Raw genomic sequence first — 16,504 nt, forward strand, 5'->3', positions numbered from 1 at the left:
GGTCTTGCTGGAATTCCCTACATCTCTGCTGTAGCAGACGGACAGAAAATATGGCATCTGTGCAGGACCGCCCTTTCCTGAAACCGCATTGGGGCTTCAAGCCTCTCCTCAGCGTGCCTGGCAAGGCGATGTTGAATAATCCTTGCCAGAACCTTTCCCGGCACACTGAGGAGTGAGATGCCCCTGTAGTTTTTACAGTCTGTGCGGTCCCCCTTCTTAAAGAAGGGGACCACCAGGGCATCCTTCCAATCCTGCGGAACCCGTCCAGTGATCCAGACTGTTATAATGTCATATAGGGCAGTCTGTGCACAAACGCCACCCTCCCTCAGCATTTCGCTTGGGAGATCATGTCTGCCCGGTGCCTTTCCTGGTCTCAGACTCCGGATCGCCTTCAGTACTTCTTTAACAGATGGCACCTCAGCCAGCTGCTCACAGGGGGTGACTTCTTACAATATTTGAGGCACCGCTGCCTCAGCAGGGTCATCCCCACTTTTTGCCACGATGTTTTCCAGGACTTCAGAAATGCTCAGCAAATCTGCAAACCTGCAAATCTGTTCCTGGGGGTCGGAGAGTGGATCACCGTTTTTTCCCCTAATGATGGTAATAGGTGTGGCGCTGCAGGTGACTTTTTTTGATGGAGTTAAATTGAGATTTGTGATCGCGGGCCACTGAAGCAGACTCCATCTCCTCAGCAATCCGCGACCACCACCCATCCTTGCAGCGCCTCACGGCTCTCCAAACTTCCGAGCGAAGGCTGCGGTAAGGCTCCTCATTCTCTGACGTGGGATTCTGTAGCCGATGACAGTGGGCCTGTCACTTTTTCTCTACTATCTTGAACACCTCTGTCAGCCAGGGTCTCTGGGGAGGTCTGGACCGTGTACCCAAAGCCATTGCAGCTGCATGAGTCAGTCCTAAACCTTGCCCATATATTTCGATTTAAAGCTTTCGTGACTGCAAGGATTCATCTTCTTTGGTTCTTTCGGTCAAGTCACGTAGAGTGAGAATAAAATAATAAATTGATAAAATAAAATAAGGAAATAAAATTTACACTTAATTAATTGTATTTTACGATGACCTTCAGACCGCAGCTCTTTCGCTGGCATTGACTCTTAATACCTCTCACACCACGGTTAATGGTATGGTTTACAACATGGAGTATAACAGTGCCTCGCAGCTGTCTCTCTCCCCCTCCTCTGTTCCGACCATGGATGAACTCGTCCGTCTGAACGGGGCCCGTAGCTATCCATGTTGCTAAAGTTGAGGGTAAGAATCCACCCATTTTTTCGCCATATAGCATTGTGATATATAACGACTTATTGTTGGTAGCTTAGCTGATTGGAGAATATATAGAGTTCATTGATAACATTGAGGTAATTTATATTTTAGTTTTTTATTAGTTCACTATATAGTATTCATTATATATTGTAGTGTATACCCAGTTACTGTGAATAGCTCGGATGTGTAGGCCTTGACTTCAACATAGCCATTTCTGTGACCAGTCACAAGCTAATCACTCAGTTATTTCAATGCTCAATTCGCCTAGTTATTTCAATGCTAAATTCTCCTGTTTGATTTGTACTAGGTGCCTCTGTGAATGTGTATGCTCTGACTTTAACATAGCTATTTCTGTGACCAGTTACAAGCTAATCACTCAGCCATTTCAATGCTAAATTCTATGCTAATTCCTTTGTCAAGGTGCTTTGTTTCTTCTCACACAGCTTAAAGGTCGCGATCTGAGCGTGGCTTTTTCACTCCAGCGCTGTCCTCCTGACAGTCTCGTCCCTTCACCTGATGAAGGCCGCTTGTGTTGTGGCCGAAGCGTCGTTAGAATATTGTGTTATATTATTTTATCAATTTATTATTTTATTCTCATTCTACGTGACTCGCCCATATACCCTCGAAATCAGGAGGAGTGGGGGACGATGCCAACCCCAGCCGCAAGCGATGATGAAATTCTTGCTTGCAACTTTCATCACCTGAGACCAGGCCAGTTTAGGTTGGAATGGGGTCCTGGGTGTACACCCACCACCGGAGTGGAAGAATGGCAGGCGCATCTTACAGATGACTAGTCGATGGTCAGAGGGCAGATCAGCTCCACGGTAGGTCCTGGTGTCAAGAACATGGGCTTGCATCCGCTGGTCCATCACTATGTAGTCCAGTAGATGTTCTTGCTTGGACCCGGCATGCATCCATGATGTTGTGTGGATGCACCGATGCCGTAACAGCGTGTTGGTAATTACAAGCCCATGGGCTGCACAAAAATCTAGCAGCCTCCTACCGTTGTTATTAAGCTGATCTGGCCCATGCCCTCCAATCACTCCAGACCAGATGCCAGCGTCATGACCAACTCGGGCATTGAAGTCGCCCAACAAGATGACTCTATCCCGAGGGACCACTTTAGCCAGCACCTGTGACAGGAGGTCATAGAAGGCATCTGACTCATCGGCTTTGCCTGCATCCCTCCACGGATGTTCGTCTTCGGTGGTGGCATAAGTAACCACGACCACCACTCCTCGCCTCCAGTTGATGGGAAGTCGAGCCCAAAGTAGCCTGGGGCTTACAACTTCTCACACCTCACCGCCACGCTCCCACGCCCCCTTCATTCTTTTGTTCAAAAGAAGAGCCACACCCTGTTGTTTGGCAGTCTGCTGCCCCGAGTAGAGGACTGTCCACCCTTCATGGTGGCAGGAGCCAGAACCGGTCCACCGGACCTCCTGAATGCCACAGAGATCCAGGTGGTGCCGGTCTAGCTCCCGACAGGAGTGGCAGTCTCTCCTCCGCAGTGAGCATTCGAACATTCCACATGGCCGCACGAAGTGGCATTTCGTTGTTTCTGGAGGAGCCCTGAGGGTAGAGATTCAATCTTCTGGCTCGGCCAATTGGGGTTTGGCCAGGAGACGTCATGGACGCCTGTCTTCCCGGGGCCTCCGGCACAAGCTTATTAGTTACATTTTTAATTGTGGTTTCTTGGTAAATTTTTGAAGGTGGAGGGGTTACCAGCCCCTCGCACCTGTCCAGAGCCCCCGTTTAGCCACTGTGGTGGTCACAGACGCCATGAGGGAAGGGGCCAATCGGAATTGGCCCTCCCTCCACAGCACTGTCCACGACAGAGTTGCCCGTCCGGCACAGAGAGGAGGTAGGGGGTTGTTTTGCCTCGTAAACACACACATACACACATACATATAAACATATATAAACACACAAAAACAAAGGTGAAGTAGGCTCCTCTACACACACAGACTTCAAATAGGCGTCAGGGTCGGGATCGAACCGACAACCTCCTGTATACCAAGTGAGGTAATTAACATCTCATCACTGTGGCACCACAGAGTAGTGTACAGGCATTGCAAACACTCCCAGCGCGAGGCCGACTCACTACATCTCACTGAGGATCGCTCCGCTGGTTTGCAAGTGCGAGTTTGCGTTTTAAGTCGATGTTAAATATATATTTCATGGAAGCTGGTTCGTAAGTGTGGGTGGTGTCCGTAAGTGCGAGTGTTGGTAAGAGTGGATCATGTTCGAAAGTGAGGGTGGTGTTCGTAAGTGAGGGTGTTCGTAAGTCGAGTGGAAGGGGCCACGCCTACCTCAATGACGTTGATTCTCAGATCCCACTGTCTCTCATGCAGTAGTCCCCAGGGTCTCTGTGTGGAGAGCGGTGAAGGGGGGGACGGTGGAGAGAGTCACTACAGACTCACATCCTCACCACTAACCCACATCCCAACCAGAAACCCACCATCCTCACCACGAACCCACACACTCGCTAAGAACCCACAACACGGACCCACATTCTCACCACGGACTCACAACTCGAACTCGCATGCTCACCATGAACCCTCACTACGAATTCGCCACAGGGATACACATCCTTACTAAGAAACTACATCTTCACGACGATCCCACATCCTCACCATGGACCCACATCCTCACCAAGAACCCACGACACGGACCCACATCCTCACCAAGAACCCACGACACGGACCCACATCCTCACCAAGAACCCACGACATGGACCCACATCCTCACCAAGAACCCACAACACGGACCCACATCCTCACCAAGAACCCACAACACGGACCCACATCCTCACCAAGAACCCTCAATACGGACCCACATCCTCACCAAGAACCCACAACACGGACCCACATTCTCACCAAGAACCCACAACACGAACCCACATCCTCACCAAAAACCCACAATATGGACCCACACACTCGCCACGAACCCACACAACTCACCTCGTCAAGATTTTTAATCGAATGGCTTCCGCAGAAGATGCTCGAAAGACGAAGATGAAGCAGCTGGAAGATTAAGAAGCAGCCTCCTTCGCACCCGTCTCGAACTCTGAGGAAGCACGTGGTGAAGTGACGTCACCAGTGACGTAACAACGTGAGCGATGTGACCACGCCTCCTGCAACCACGCCCCATTGAGTGACGTAACACGATGCGACCACGCCCACCCCTGAGCTCTTCCTCTGGGCCCTTGACCCCCATCCCACGCTTCGACTTTCGCTTCCGGGTCGGGGCTAGTGGAGGCGGCGGCGGGAAAATCTGAGCCCTAATAATGTATTAAAGCTTTCGTGACTGCATAAAATTACTCATTGTTTTTTTTCGGTAAAGTCACGTATGTAGAAATACAATAAAATTATATTAAAACAAAAAACAATCACGACGTTTCGATCACAACGCAGCGATCTTCATCAGTTGTCAAGAACAAATCATGGAGGTAAATACAACAAAAAGATGAGAGACGAGAATTCAACAAACCTGAAAAAACATTACGTGAAGCACATCCAGTCAGGCCAACAACACAGACACTTCCTGGGGGACCACGAATTTCGGAAGAGTGTTAAATTTCGTGTTCAACCTTTGGAGTGCACATACCAGCATAGAATGAAAAATACGAGTTACACGGTCAGTAGAAATACATATACAAGTCTACCAAGAGGTAAGGAGGGAGGAAAGACGGACAGGGAGGCAGAGAGAGGGGGGGGGGAGCCGGAGGGATGAACAGAAGCTTAAATAGGAAATACGGTTGGAGGGGGGGAGGGGCCAGAGCGAAAGCAACAGCTCAAACACGCACATCTTACACATACAAAACGGCAGCTCACGAAATTTAACACTTCTGAAATGTGTGGTGGGTGGGTGGATGAGCGGATGGGTGGATAAGTTGGTGGTTGGGTGAGTGGGTGAGTGTGGGCGGATGGATGAGTGGGTGAGTTGGTAGATGAGTGGGTGGGTGGATGAACGTATGGGTGGATGAGTGGGTGGGTGGGAGGGTGGATGAGCGGATGGGTGGATGAGTGTGTGGGTGGGTGGTTGGGTGAGTGGGTGAGTGTGGGTGGATGGATGAGTGGTTGAGTTGGTAGATGAGTGGGTGGGTGGATGAGTGGATGGGTGGATGAGTGTGTGGTTGGGTGAGTGGGTGAGTGTGGGTGGGTGGCTGAGTGGGTGGCTGAGTGCTCCCCTCTATCGCCCCCCCCCCTCCTCCCGCCAGGTCACCGTGCCCGCCCCCACAAGCCTCGGCAACGGCGCGCGGCGGTGGAGTGGGACAGCGACCTGGAGAACACCCCACCGCTGAGGACGCGGGGGGAGGGGCCACCCCCTCCGGCCCCGCTACACTTTCATGAGTCGTGCCACTCATGAAAGTGTAGCGACGACATTGACACACTCCTCCCGATGTGGCGCTTTATTGAAGACCCGTTCACTTGACATCGCGAACATTCCCGTGGCCACCGGTCCCTTCAAACCCACAGCTGACTCCCCCTGTCATTACCTCCCGTGGCCACCGGTCCCTTCGCACTCACAGCTGACTCCCCCTGTCATTACCTCCCGTGGCCACCGGTCTCTTCACACCCACAGCTGACTCCCCCTGTCATTTCCTCCCATGGCCACCGGTCCCTTCACACTAACAGCTGACTCCCCCTGTCATTACCTCCCGTGGCCACCGGTCCCTTCACACTCACAGCTGACTCCCCCTGTCATTACCTCCCGTGGCCACCGGTCCCTTCACACTCACAGCTGACTCCCCTGTCATTACCTCCCGTGGCCACCGGTCCCTTCACACTCACAGCTGACTCCCCTTGTCATTACCTCTCATGGCCACCGGTCCCTTCACACTCACAGCTGACTCCCCCTGTCATTACCTCCCGTGGCCACCAGTCCCTTCACTCACAGCTGACTCCCCCTGTCATTACCTCCCGTGGCCACCGGTCCCTTCACTCACAGCTGACTCCCCCTGTCATTACCTCCCGTGGCCACCGGTCCCTTCACACTCACAGCTGACTCCCCCTGTCATTACCTCCCGTGGCCACCGGTCCCTTCACTCACAGCTGACTCCCCCTGTCATTACCTCCCGTGGCCACTGGTCCACTCACACAGCTGACTCCCCCTGTCATTACCTCCCGTGGCCACTGGTCCACTCACACTCACAGCTGACTCCCCCTGTCATTTCCTCCTGTGGCCACCGGTCCCTTCACACTCACAGCTGACTCCCCCTGTCATTTCCTCCCGTGGCCACCAGTCCCTTCAAACTCACAGCTGACTCCCCCTGTCATTACCTCCCGTGGCCACCGGTCCCTTCACACTCACAGCTGACTCCCCCTGTCATTACCTCCCGTGGCCACCAGTCCCTTCACACTCACAGCTGACTCCCCCTGTCATTACCTCCCGTGGCCACCGGTCCCTTCACACTCACAGCTGACTCCCCCTGTCATTACCTCCCGTGGCCAGCGGTCCCTTCACTCACAGCTGACTCCCCCTGTCATTACCTCCCGTGGCCACCGGTCCCTTCACACTCACAGCTGACTCCCCCTGTCATTATATCCCGTGGCCACCGGTCCCTTCACACTCACAGCTGACTCCCCCTGTCATTACCTCCCGTGGCCACCGGTCCCTTCACACTCACAGCTGACTCCCCCTGTCATTACCTCCCGTGGCCACCAGTCCCTTCACACTCACAGCTGACTCCCCCTGTCATTACCTCCCGTGGCCACCGGTCCCTTCACTCACAGTTGACTCCCCCTGTCATTACCTCCCGTGGCCACCGGTCCCTTCACACTCGCAGCTGACTCCCCCTGTCATTACCTCCCGTGGCCACCGGTCCCTTCACACCCACAGCTGACTCCCCCTGTCATTACCTCCCGTGGCCACCGGTCCCTTCACACTCACAGCTGACTCCCCCTGTCATTACCTCCCATGGCCACCGGTCCCTTCACACTCACAGCTGACTCCCCCTGTCATTACCGCCTGTGGCCACCGGTCCCTTCACACTCACAGCTGACTCCCCCTGTCATTACCTCCCGTGGCCACCGGTCCCTTCGCACTCACAGCTGACTCCCCCTGTCATTACCTCCCGTGGCCACCGGTCCCTTCACACTCACAGCTGACTCCCCCTGTCATTACCTCCCTTGGCCACCGGTCCCTTCACTCACAGCTGACTCCCCTGTCATTACAAAAGTGTAGAGGTGTTAACTGCGCGCTGTTGTGTAACCTGCGTTGCCACCAGGGCGGTGCAGCATTACCCCTGGGTACAACGGTTGGGGTCAGTCGAGGTGAAACGGATCGTGGCCAGGGTTTTGGGGCGAACCAATCAGACAGTTCCACGTGGGAATGTGTGATTGGTTCTGCCTGGCCACGAAGGGGTATAAGACGGGTGACCCAACGGACCTCGTGAGTTCTCTCCCTGCACGAAGACAGAAGACTGGGCTGAAGCCTAGCTAGAACCGTGGACCAGCCTCCCAGCCCTTCTAAGGGCTAAGGCTCGGCATACCCAGTGGTCAGGACCCACCGGGCCAGCGGTGGGTCAGATAGCCTCCCCTAGGTCCTAGCCGGAGGACTAGGATAGCGGTAGACGTGTGAGTCCCGCCAAGTCCGGAGGTTGTACCTCCTTAGGTATCAAGGAGGTTAGCGGTAGACGTGTGAGTCCCGCCAGGTCCGGAGGCTGTACCTCCCTAGGGTATCGGGTGAGGGGACCGAATATCCCTCTGTGTGTTAAGCGTTGTATAAGGAAATAATACAATAAACAGTGTGCCTCCTAAAGAAGTCTGCTCGTCCTTACAACACTACAACTGGAGTCAGAAGTGGTTGGAAATGGAAACCAGAAGTTCAGCCCACGCGCGGAGCCAGAACGAAGATAACGCTGTCTCACCTCCAAGCACCGCCAGCTCCGCTGAAAACGCTGCCGTGTTGACGGCCGCCCAGCCACCGGTTGAGCAGCCGGTTGCTCCCCCTGCCATGGGGGACGGACTCAGGGCAGCACACGGCCGTCTCGCTCAACTCCTACACGCCGCGGCCTCCATTCTCGAAGAGATCAACTTGGAGGTTGCGGGCGGGCCGAGTCAGCCGCCGGCGGACGTTCCCGCCATCGGCCGGGGCAGACATTTTGATTTTCCCGCCGGGGAACCACGTGATTCCGCCGGAAGTGGAAGCCAGGGGCATCCTGGGAACGCGGGGGACCAATCACAACCCGCAACATCATCAGCACGCGACGCTGCGGATTCAAGTTCCTCAGCGGACGCCGCGTCATCACTGTACCGACACGGTACAGTAGACTCTATCGGCCGGGAAATCGCCGATCTCCGGCTCGAGACGGTACAAGCTGAGGGGGAGACGACGTCCGCCCTCCAACAACGCCTGCCCATCTTCCGAGAATTCACATCTGAAGGGGGCGACTGGGCGGCGTTCCAGCGTCGCTTCCTGAGCCACCAAGAGATGGTGGGCTGGTCGGACGCACAGGCGCTCCGAGCACTACCGGCCACTTTGGATGACGACGCTCTCGCCTCGCTCCTCACCATCCCCAGGCAACAAAGGGCAACTCTTCAATCGGCCCTCCGACGGATGTCCGACGTGTACGGGCCTCCATCCGACGTCCGCAGCCGATTTTACGACAGGCGACGCCGCCCTAAAGAGTCTCCGTTGGCATTCCGGACCGCTCTACTGGCGATGGCAAGAGCGGGTTACCCTCGCATGGACGACGAGACCATCGATGCCATCGTTCTCCAGAAGATGCTGGAGCTGGCGCGCGAGCTGCGCATCGTCATCCAAGCGGTGGACGACGACAGTATGTGCTCGCTACGAGCCGCTCGGTGCATCCACGCACATCTGCTGCTCCACACGGAATCGACCATCGCCGCCTCGGCTTCGACGTCAGAGCCTGCCAGCAGGGACGCCGAGTTCTCCCCCGACCGGGCCTTCATGGCGACCAGGTCAACGGGCCGGCGATCGTCCGACCATGCTGGTCGCCGCAACGACCAGCAGCGGGGACGGCCTGCTCCACGCGGCGACTTGACATGCTTCAACTGTGGCCGACGAGGCCACATCTCCTCTGACTGCCGTGCGCCTCGACGACGCCCCTCCGCATCCCGGGGCCAGGACTACAGGACGTCCACGGCATCGCGGCAAAACCAGGCAAGTCGCGACGCCTCTCACGCTCGGCCCTCATTCACACCATACACACTGCAACGCACCATAAGAAGGGCTCGCGATTCGGCGTGTGATGGGGGGTATTCTGGCGTTTGTTCGCGGCCACTCAAACCTGGGCAGTGGTCTGAGTTGGCCCATAGGGTAGTCGCGGCGACGGCAGGTTCGTCCGTGGTTGTCGGATCAATCGAGGGTGTGGAATTTCGCGTGTTGGTCGATACTGGTGCGTCGGCTACGATCATTTCGGATCTGATTTACAATATACTGCCCGTACGATGCCGCCCCTTGGAACGGGTTTCTATCCCGTGTTTCGCCGCTAATGGCAGTTCACTTGGCATTATTGGGCAAATTCGGGCGCAAATTTCGATTGGAGACATTAAATTGGCAGGGCCTATTTTGGTCTCTTCTTCCCTCGCCGTGCCGTGTTTGTTAGGCACTGATTTTCTCGCGAAAATGCCTATTAAGATCCTTGTAGATCAAGGCTGCATCGAACTCCCGTCGGGTCGACGGATGGCGTTCTTGCCCACACCCTCACATCCACGCATGGCTAGTGCCTCGGTGCAGGCGTTTCTTGCGAGCACAGTCCGCATTCCACCAGGGACACAAATGCTCGTGCCCTTGCAACTTAAAAAACCGCTAGCCCCGGAGGCCTCGGCACATGGCATTTTGCTGGGGCCTTCAAACGCAGCTGCTAAGGGGTTAGATTTGGTGGCTGCACAGACCCTCGTAGCAGCCGACAGGGAGCCGTTCTTGCAGGTTTTGAATGTCGGATTGTCCACAACCATCATTCCGCAAGGAACTGTGCTCGCTCACGCGACCCCGGTGCCGTTGGGGACCGGAGTCGCGGGACACGTGCATGCCACGCCGCAGGTCCTACCTCCTTCCGAATCGGATGAGAGATGGTTGGACGCGCTCTGCAAAGACACGGGTGATCTGTCTCATTCGCAGCGATTTCAATTGCGCGCTCTTCTGCGAGAATTTTCCGATGTCTTTAGTAAATCTAAATTTTATATTGGCTGCACCAAGCTGCTGCGTCACCACATTGATACTGGTGACGCTGCCCCGATTCGACAAAACCCGTTTCGGCTTAGCCCGGCGGAGAAACAGCATGTTAAATCGGCTGTGGATGACATGCTGAAGGCCGATATAATTTCTCCCTCCACTAGTCCCTGGGGTGCTCCAATAGTGCTGGTCAAAAAGCACGATGGCAGTCTCCGTTTTTGCGTTGATTTTCGGCGCCTAAATAAAATCTCGGTAGCGGACGCCTACCCTCTCCCTCGTATGGACGAGTCATTGGATGCCCTGGCAGGGGCGCACTATTTCTCCACCTTGGACCTTCTGTCGGGGTTTTGGCAACTCCCCCTCGACGAATCGTCAAAACCTAAGACTGCTTTTCGGACACCACAGGGCCTTTTCGAGTTTAATAGATTGCCCATGGGTCTCCACTCGGCCCCAGCGACGTTCCAGAGGCTCATGGAGCTGGTCCTCGCTGGGCTCCAGTGGGACTCATGTCTCATTTATCTTGACGATGTCATCGTCTTTAGCCGCACGTTCGGCGAACACATCGAACGGTTGCGTGCTGTCTTCTTGAAAATTCGGGCCGCTAACTTGAAATTCAAGCCGCAGAAGTGTCACCTTCTGCGTGAGTCTGTGCGCTATCTGGGCCACATAGTTAGCCGCTCGGGCATCTCTACCGACCCTGAAAAAACCAAATGTGTTCAACATTGGCCGACCCCTACATCTGCGGGCGATGTTCGTAGTTTTATTGGTTTTGCGTCGTACTACCGGCGGTTTGTTGCTGGCTTCGCGACGATTGCCAAGCCGCTCCACGCCCTTACGTCAAAAGGGGTGGCGTTTCATTGGGGGGACGTAGAACAGGCTGCGTTCGACTCCTTGCGGAACGCGCTCGTGACGGCACCGTCCCTTGCGTACCCCGATTTTTCCGTGCCATTCGTGTTGGACACCGACGCTAGCAATACGGGGATTGGGGGTGTTCTGTCCCAAAAAGTTGATGGCATTGAAAGGGTTGTTGCCTATGGTAGCAGAGTCTTGTCTCTTGCTGAACAAAGATACTGTGTGACCAGACGTGAGCTGCTGGCCATTGTTTTTTTTATTCAGCAATACAGGCCGTACCTGTATGGTCAGCATTTTACCGTGCGATCTGATCATTCGGCTTTACAGTACGCTCTGCGGGTTGACCAACCGTCCGGGCAGCTTTCTCGGTGGCTCGAAGTCCTTCAGGACTACGATTTCAATGTCACTTACCGTAGGGGTGCACAACACACGAATGCCGATGCGTTGTCTCGCCTTCCGCCGGCTCAAAAATGTGCGTGTTTTTTGGGCTCGGGCCGTTGTAAGCCGCCACTGCCTGCGCAGGTCGCGCCTCTCACAACGGTGTCAGCCGCACTTCCCGCCGCCTCAGCGCCGATGTTGGATCATGCAGATCCAATGGCCAGTGACGATTTGCTGGGGCTAACTTTGGCCGAATGGGGTCGGCACCAGGGCGAGGACATGTCGTTATTGAGGTTGCGTCGCCACGCGAATAATGCGGTTCCAAGACAGGGCAAATTTAATTCATTTGTCATGAAGCGCGGCTTGTTGATGCATTGGGATGCTGACTCGTGTCAACATAAAATCGTTGTGCCATCCGCCTTGCGATGCAAGGCCGTATGGGCGGCACATGAGCGTTTATTGCACCTGGGTGTTCATAAGACCATTGGGTTGTTGCGGTTGCAATTTTTCTGGCCGGGCATGCTGCGCGACGTCACTGACATTTTGCTGGGATGCACCCATTGTGCGCAACGTAAACCGCCGGCTAAACCGGCATGCCCACCCCTGCAACCCATTTCGGTCTCTCGTATAAATGAGTTGGTGGCTCTCGATATTTTGGGCCCTTTTCCTACTACGCCACGGGGTAATAAGTACCTTCTGGTTGGGGTAGAGTATTTTACACGGTGGCCTATGGCCTGGGCCCTCCCCAACCAGTCGGCGGCGGCCGTTGTGGACGCCTTTGTTCAAGGCTACGTCCTGGACAAGGGCGCACCAGAACGGTTGCTGACCGATCAGGGAAGAAATTTTTCAGGAGCCTTGCTGACTGATGTGTGCCGCCTGTTGGGCACTAAGAAAGTGCGCACTTCGCCCTACCATCCCCAGACCGACGGCATGGTGGAGCGCCTTCATAGAACTCTCACCGCTATGTTATGCCATCAGGTCGATGAATCCCACCTCGATTGGGACTTGCAGGTCCCGGGGGTCCTCGCCGCATACCGTATGGCACCTCACGCGGCGACGGGATTTTCCCCGTTCTTTCTAATGTACGGCAGGGATGCCTTTCCTCCCGCCGACGTTCGGCTGGAAATCGAACAGCCACCGCAAAAGTCAAAGCTCGTTGACCACTTGCGATTCAACCTCCGTAAGTTGGCCGAGGCACGGGAGGCCGCCATTGAAAATTCGGCTTCCCGCCAACGGGCGAATTTGCGACTGCGGGACCCTCGGTCGTACACGCATCGGTGGGCACCGGGAGACAGGGCATGGCTCCACTGCCCCCAGGTGCCGGTGTCCACGTCGGCCAAACTCCTCAGACCATGGCGAGGCCCGGTTGAGGTAGTGGAAGTCCTGCGTCCCCAATGTGTTAAAATTAGCTGGGGACGGCGTCGCTGGTGCGTTCACCCCTCTCGGTTAAAACCCTTCGTCACGCCACGCGTCCCTCCACAACACACACGACATGGGGGCCGAGTGTGCGACGCGTCCGACGAGCCGGATGTTGCCCCGTTGGTGCCTAACCCACAGCGCAGGCGTGTCATTCCTCCTGCAGATGACGCGGGAGTGACGGCTCCATGCAGGCCACGTTCAGCCTCAATGGACCGTGGAGCAGCAGGTGTCCCCGTGGAGATGCCTAAAGGCCCACCGGATGCTCTGGCTCATCCTCCTCCTTCCCTTGTGCCGCCGACAAAGCCTGCCATCCCCTACGATGGCCCCGCGAAACGCACGCGCGCGAAATCTCGCCGGTTGTAATAATGTTTTTTTGGCATGTCTAGTGCCTTGTACATACGTTATGTTGTTAAGGGGGGTATTTATAGGGGTTTAATTGTTCTTGTTGTTCGTGAGGCACACTCACAATTCTTCTACCATTGGTAATTTCGGAAGTTTCCCATTGTTGCAGCCGGGACGGCTGGAGCTTCCGAAGGAGGGGGTGATGTAGAGGTGTTAACTGCGCGCTGTTGCGTAACCTGCGTTGCCACCAGGGCGGTGCAGCATTACCCCTGGGTACAACGGTTGGGGTCAGTCGAGGTGAAACGGATCGTGGCCAGGGTTTTGGGGCGAACCAATCAGACAGTTCCACGTGGGAATGTGTGATTGGTTCTGCCTGGCCACGAAGGGGTATAAGACGGGTGACCCAACGGACCTCGTGAGTTCTCTCCCTGCACGAAGACAGAAGACTGGGCTGAAGCCTAGCTAGGACCCTGGACCAGCCTCCCAGCCCTTCTAAGGGCTAAGGCTCGGCATACCCAGTGGTCAGGACCCACCGGGCCAGCGGTGGGTCAGATAGCCTCCCCTAGGTCCTAGCCGGAGGACTAGGATAGCGGTAGACGTGTGAGTCCCGCCAAGTCCGGAGGTTGTACCTCCTTAGGTATCAAGGAGGTTAGCGGTAGACGTGTGAGTCCCGCCAGGTCCGGAGGCTGTACCTCCCTAGGGTATCGGGTGAGGGGACCGAATATCCCTCTGTGTGTTAAGCGTTGTATAAGGAAATAATACAATAAACAGTGTGCCTCCTAAAGAAGTCTGCTCGTCCTTACAACACTACAAAAGTATGGAAAAAGGTGCTTCATACCCTTTCTGGCAATAAAACAGCAGGTGTTCAAACGGCAAATATAAACCGTTTCACTACAAGGAATCAAGTTACTGTCATTAATAAAAATACGGAGCGTGTTTTCGCTTCCATGTCCACCACAAGCGTCGTGCGTGTGGTTAGTCACGATTCCCCTGCAAAGGGCCTTAGTGCGGAGTCCCGTTGTTTTATTGCCAGGAAGGGGTCAAAAACCTCTCATTTCCTCATACAGCGGTTGGGTTCACAAAGCCCCCGGGTCACGCTGTGTGGTTCCCAATGCCCGGGTTCGTAACGGCCGGGTTCATAGTGGTCGGGTTAATCATGGCCGAGGTTCGTAATGGCCGGGCTCACGGTGGCCGTGTCACGCTGTGTGGTTCATAGCGGCCTCCTACACCGCCACCTCTTCTGCCTCCACCACCACCACCTTCACCTCTTCTCTGTCGCCCACAGCACAACCTCGTTACACGTAGGAGGAGCAGGAAGACCGCAGCAGCGACGACTCAACGGATTCATCGATGCCTCCGCCGCCGCCGCCACCACCTCCTCGAAGCAAGAACCCCGCTCAGCCAAGACCTGGGCGACGAGGTGGTGGAGGAGGAGGCGGCAAGACGTCGGTCAGCGCCAGGATCGAGCGCAAGTGAAGGAATCCACGGTGGGGGTGGCAGCGTGCCACTGATCTCGTAGTGCCTGGGTTCGAGCCCTGTGTCTGAGTCTCTCTCTCTCCGAGTCTCTCTCAGAGGGGGTGTCGCTTGTTGATCTGTAGCCAAAACGTTTTGTGTTCAAATAAAATCGTCTTTAAACGTATAAACTCATGTTTTTATTTTCTTCTTCAAGCCACCGACAATCAACAACGGTAAGCCAAGGGACTGCACAAACAAGACAAAGATCCCCCGTGTAGCCTCTAGCAGGCTGTAGGGCCAAGTGCCGTTAGTAGTAGCAAGTAGCAGCACCTACACACAGACAATGATCCCCCGTGTAGCCTCTAGCAGGCTGTAGGGGCAAGTGCTGTTAGTAGCAAGTAGCAGCACCTACACACAGAAAAAGATCCCCCATGTAGCCTCTAGCAGGCTGAAGGGACAAGTGCTGTTAGTAGTGAGTAGCAGCACCTACATACAGACAAAGATCCCCCATGTAGCCTCTAGCAGGCTGTAGGGACAAGTGGTGTTAGTAATAGCGAGTAGCAGCAACTACACGCAGACAAAGATCCCCCGTGTAGCCTCTAGCAGGCTGTAGAGGCAAGAGCTATTTGCGAGTAGCAGCACCTATACACGGACAAAGATCCCCCGTGTAGCCTCTAGCAGGCTGTAGGGACAAGTGCTGTTAGTAGTGAGTAGCAGCACCTATACACAGACAAAGATCCCCGGTGTAGCCTCTACACACACAGTGTGCTAACCACTGCACCACCGCTCCCCACACACACACAGTGCGCTAACCACTGCACCACCGCTCCCCACACACAGTGCGCTAACCACTGCACCACCACTGCCCACACACTCACCAGACAGAGACCCACAGACTCAGCACACAGACCCACAGACTCACCACACACAGATCCACAGATTCACCACACAGAGACCCACAGACTCACCAGAGACCCACAGACTCACCACACAGAGACCCACAGACTCACCACACAGAGACCCACAGACTCACCACAGAGAGACCCACAGATTCACCACACAGAGACCCACAGACTCACCAGACAGAGACCCACAGACTCACCACACAGAGACCCACAGACTCACCACACAGAGACCCACAGACTCACCACACAGAGACGCACAGACTCACCACACAGAGACCCACAGACTCACCACACAGAGACCCACAGACTCACCACACAGAGACCGACAGACTCACCACACAGAGACCCACAGGCTCACCACACAGAGACCCACAGACTCACCACACAGAGACCCACAGACTCACCACACAGACACCCACAGACTCACCACATAGAGACCCACAGACTCACCACACAGACCCACAGACTCACCACACAGAGACCCACAGATTCTAGATTTAAAGCTTTCGTGACTGCAAGGATCCATACTCTTTGGTTCTATTGGGTAAAGTCACATAGGTAAAATATAAAAAAACAAAAATAACGATTCGGCCACAACACAAGCGGCCTTCATCAGGTGAAGGGACGAGACTGTTTGGAGGACAGCGCTGGAGTGAAAAAAGCCACGCTCAGATCACGACCTTTAAGCTGTGTGAGAAGAAACAAAGCGCCTTGACAAAGGAATTATCATGTAA

General features: G+C 55.0%; 1 protein-coding gene across 1 annotated transcript; it reads left to right on the forward strand.

The window, feature by feature from the left end:
• The first annotated feature begins 6,136 nt into the window (after window positions 1–6,136).
• LOC142922927 (uncharacterized) lies at window positions 6,137–15,053 on the forward strand. Its single transcript, XM_076063869.1, has 2 exons — window positions 6,137–14,225; window positions 14,696–15,053. Exon 1 carries the CDS (start codon window positions 8,089–8,091, stop codon window positions 13,429–13,431), a length of 5,343 nt encoding a protein of 1,780 aa, XP_075919984.1. The 5' UTR covers window positions 6,137–8,088; the 3' UTR covers window positions 13,432–14,225; window positions 14,696–15,053.
• The last annotated feature ends 1,451 nt before the right edge of the window (window positions 15,054–16,504 follow it).

The sequence above is a fragment of the Petromyzon marinus genome, unplaced genomic scaffold, assembly GCF_048934315.1.
Source record: "Petromyzon marinus isolate PM22_M1 ecotype Great Lakes invasive population unplaced genomic scaffold, UKy_Petmar_22M1.pri1.0 PM_Scaffold_22, whole genome shotgun sequence".
NCBI lineage: Eukaryota > Metazoa > Chordata > Hyperoartia > Petromyzontiformes > Petromyzontidae > Petromyzon > Petromyzon marinus.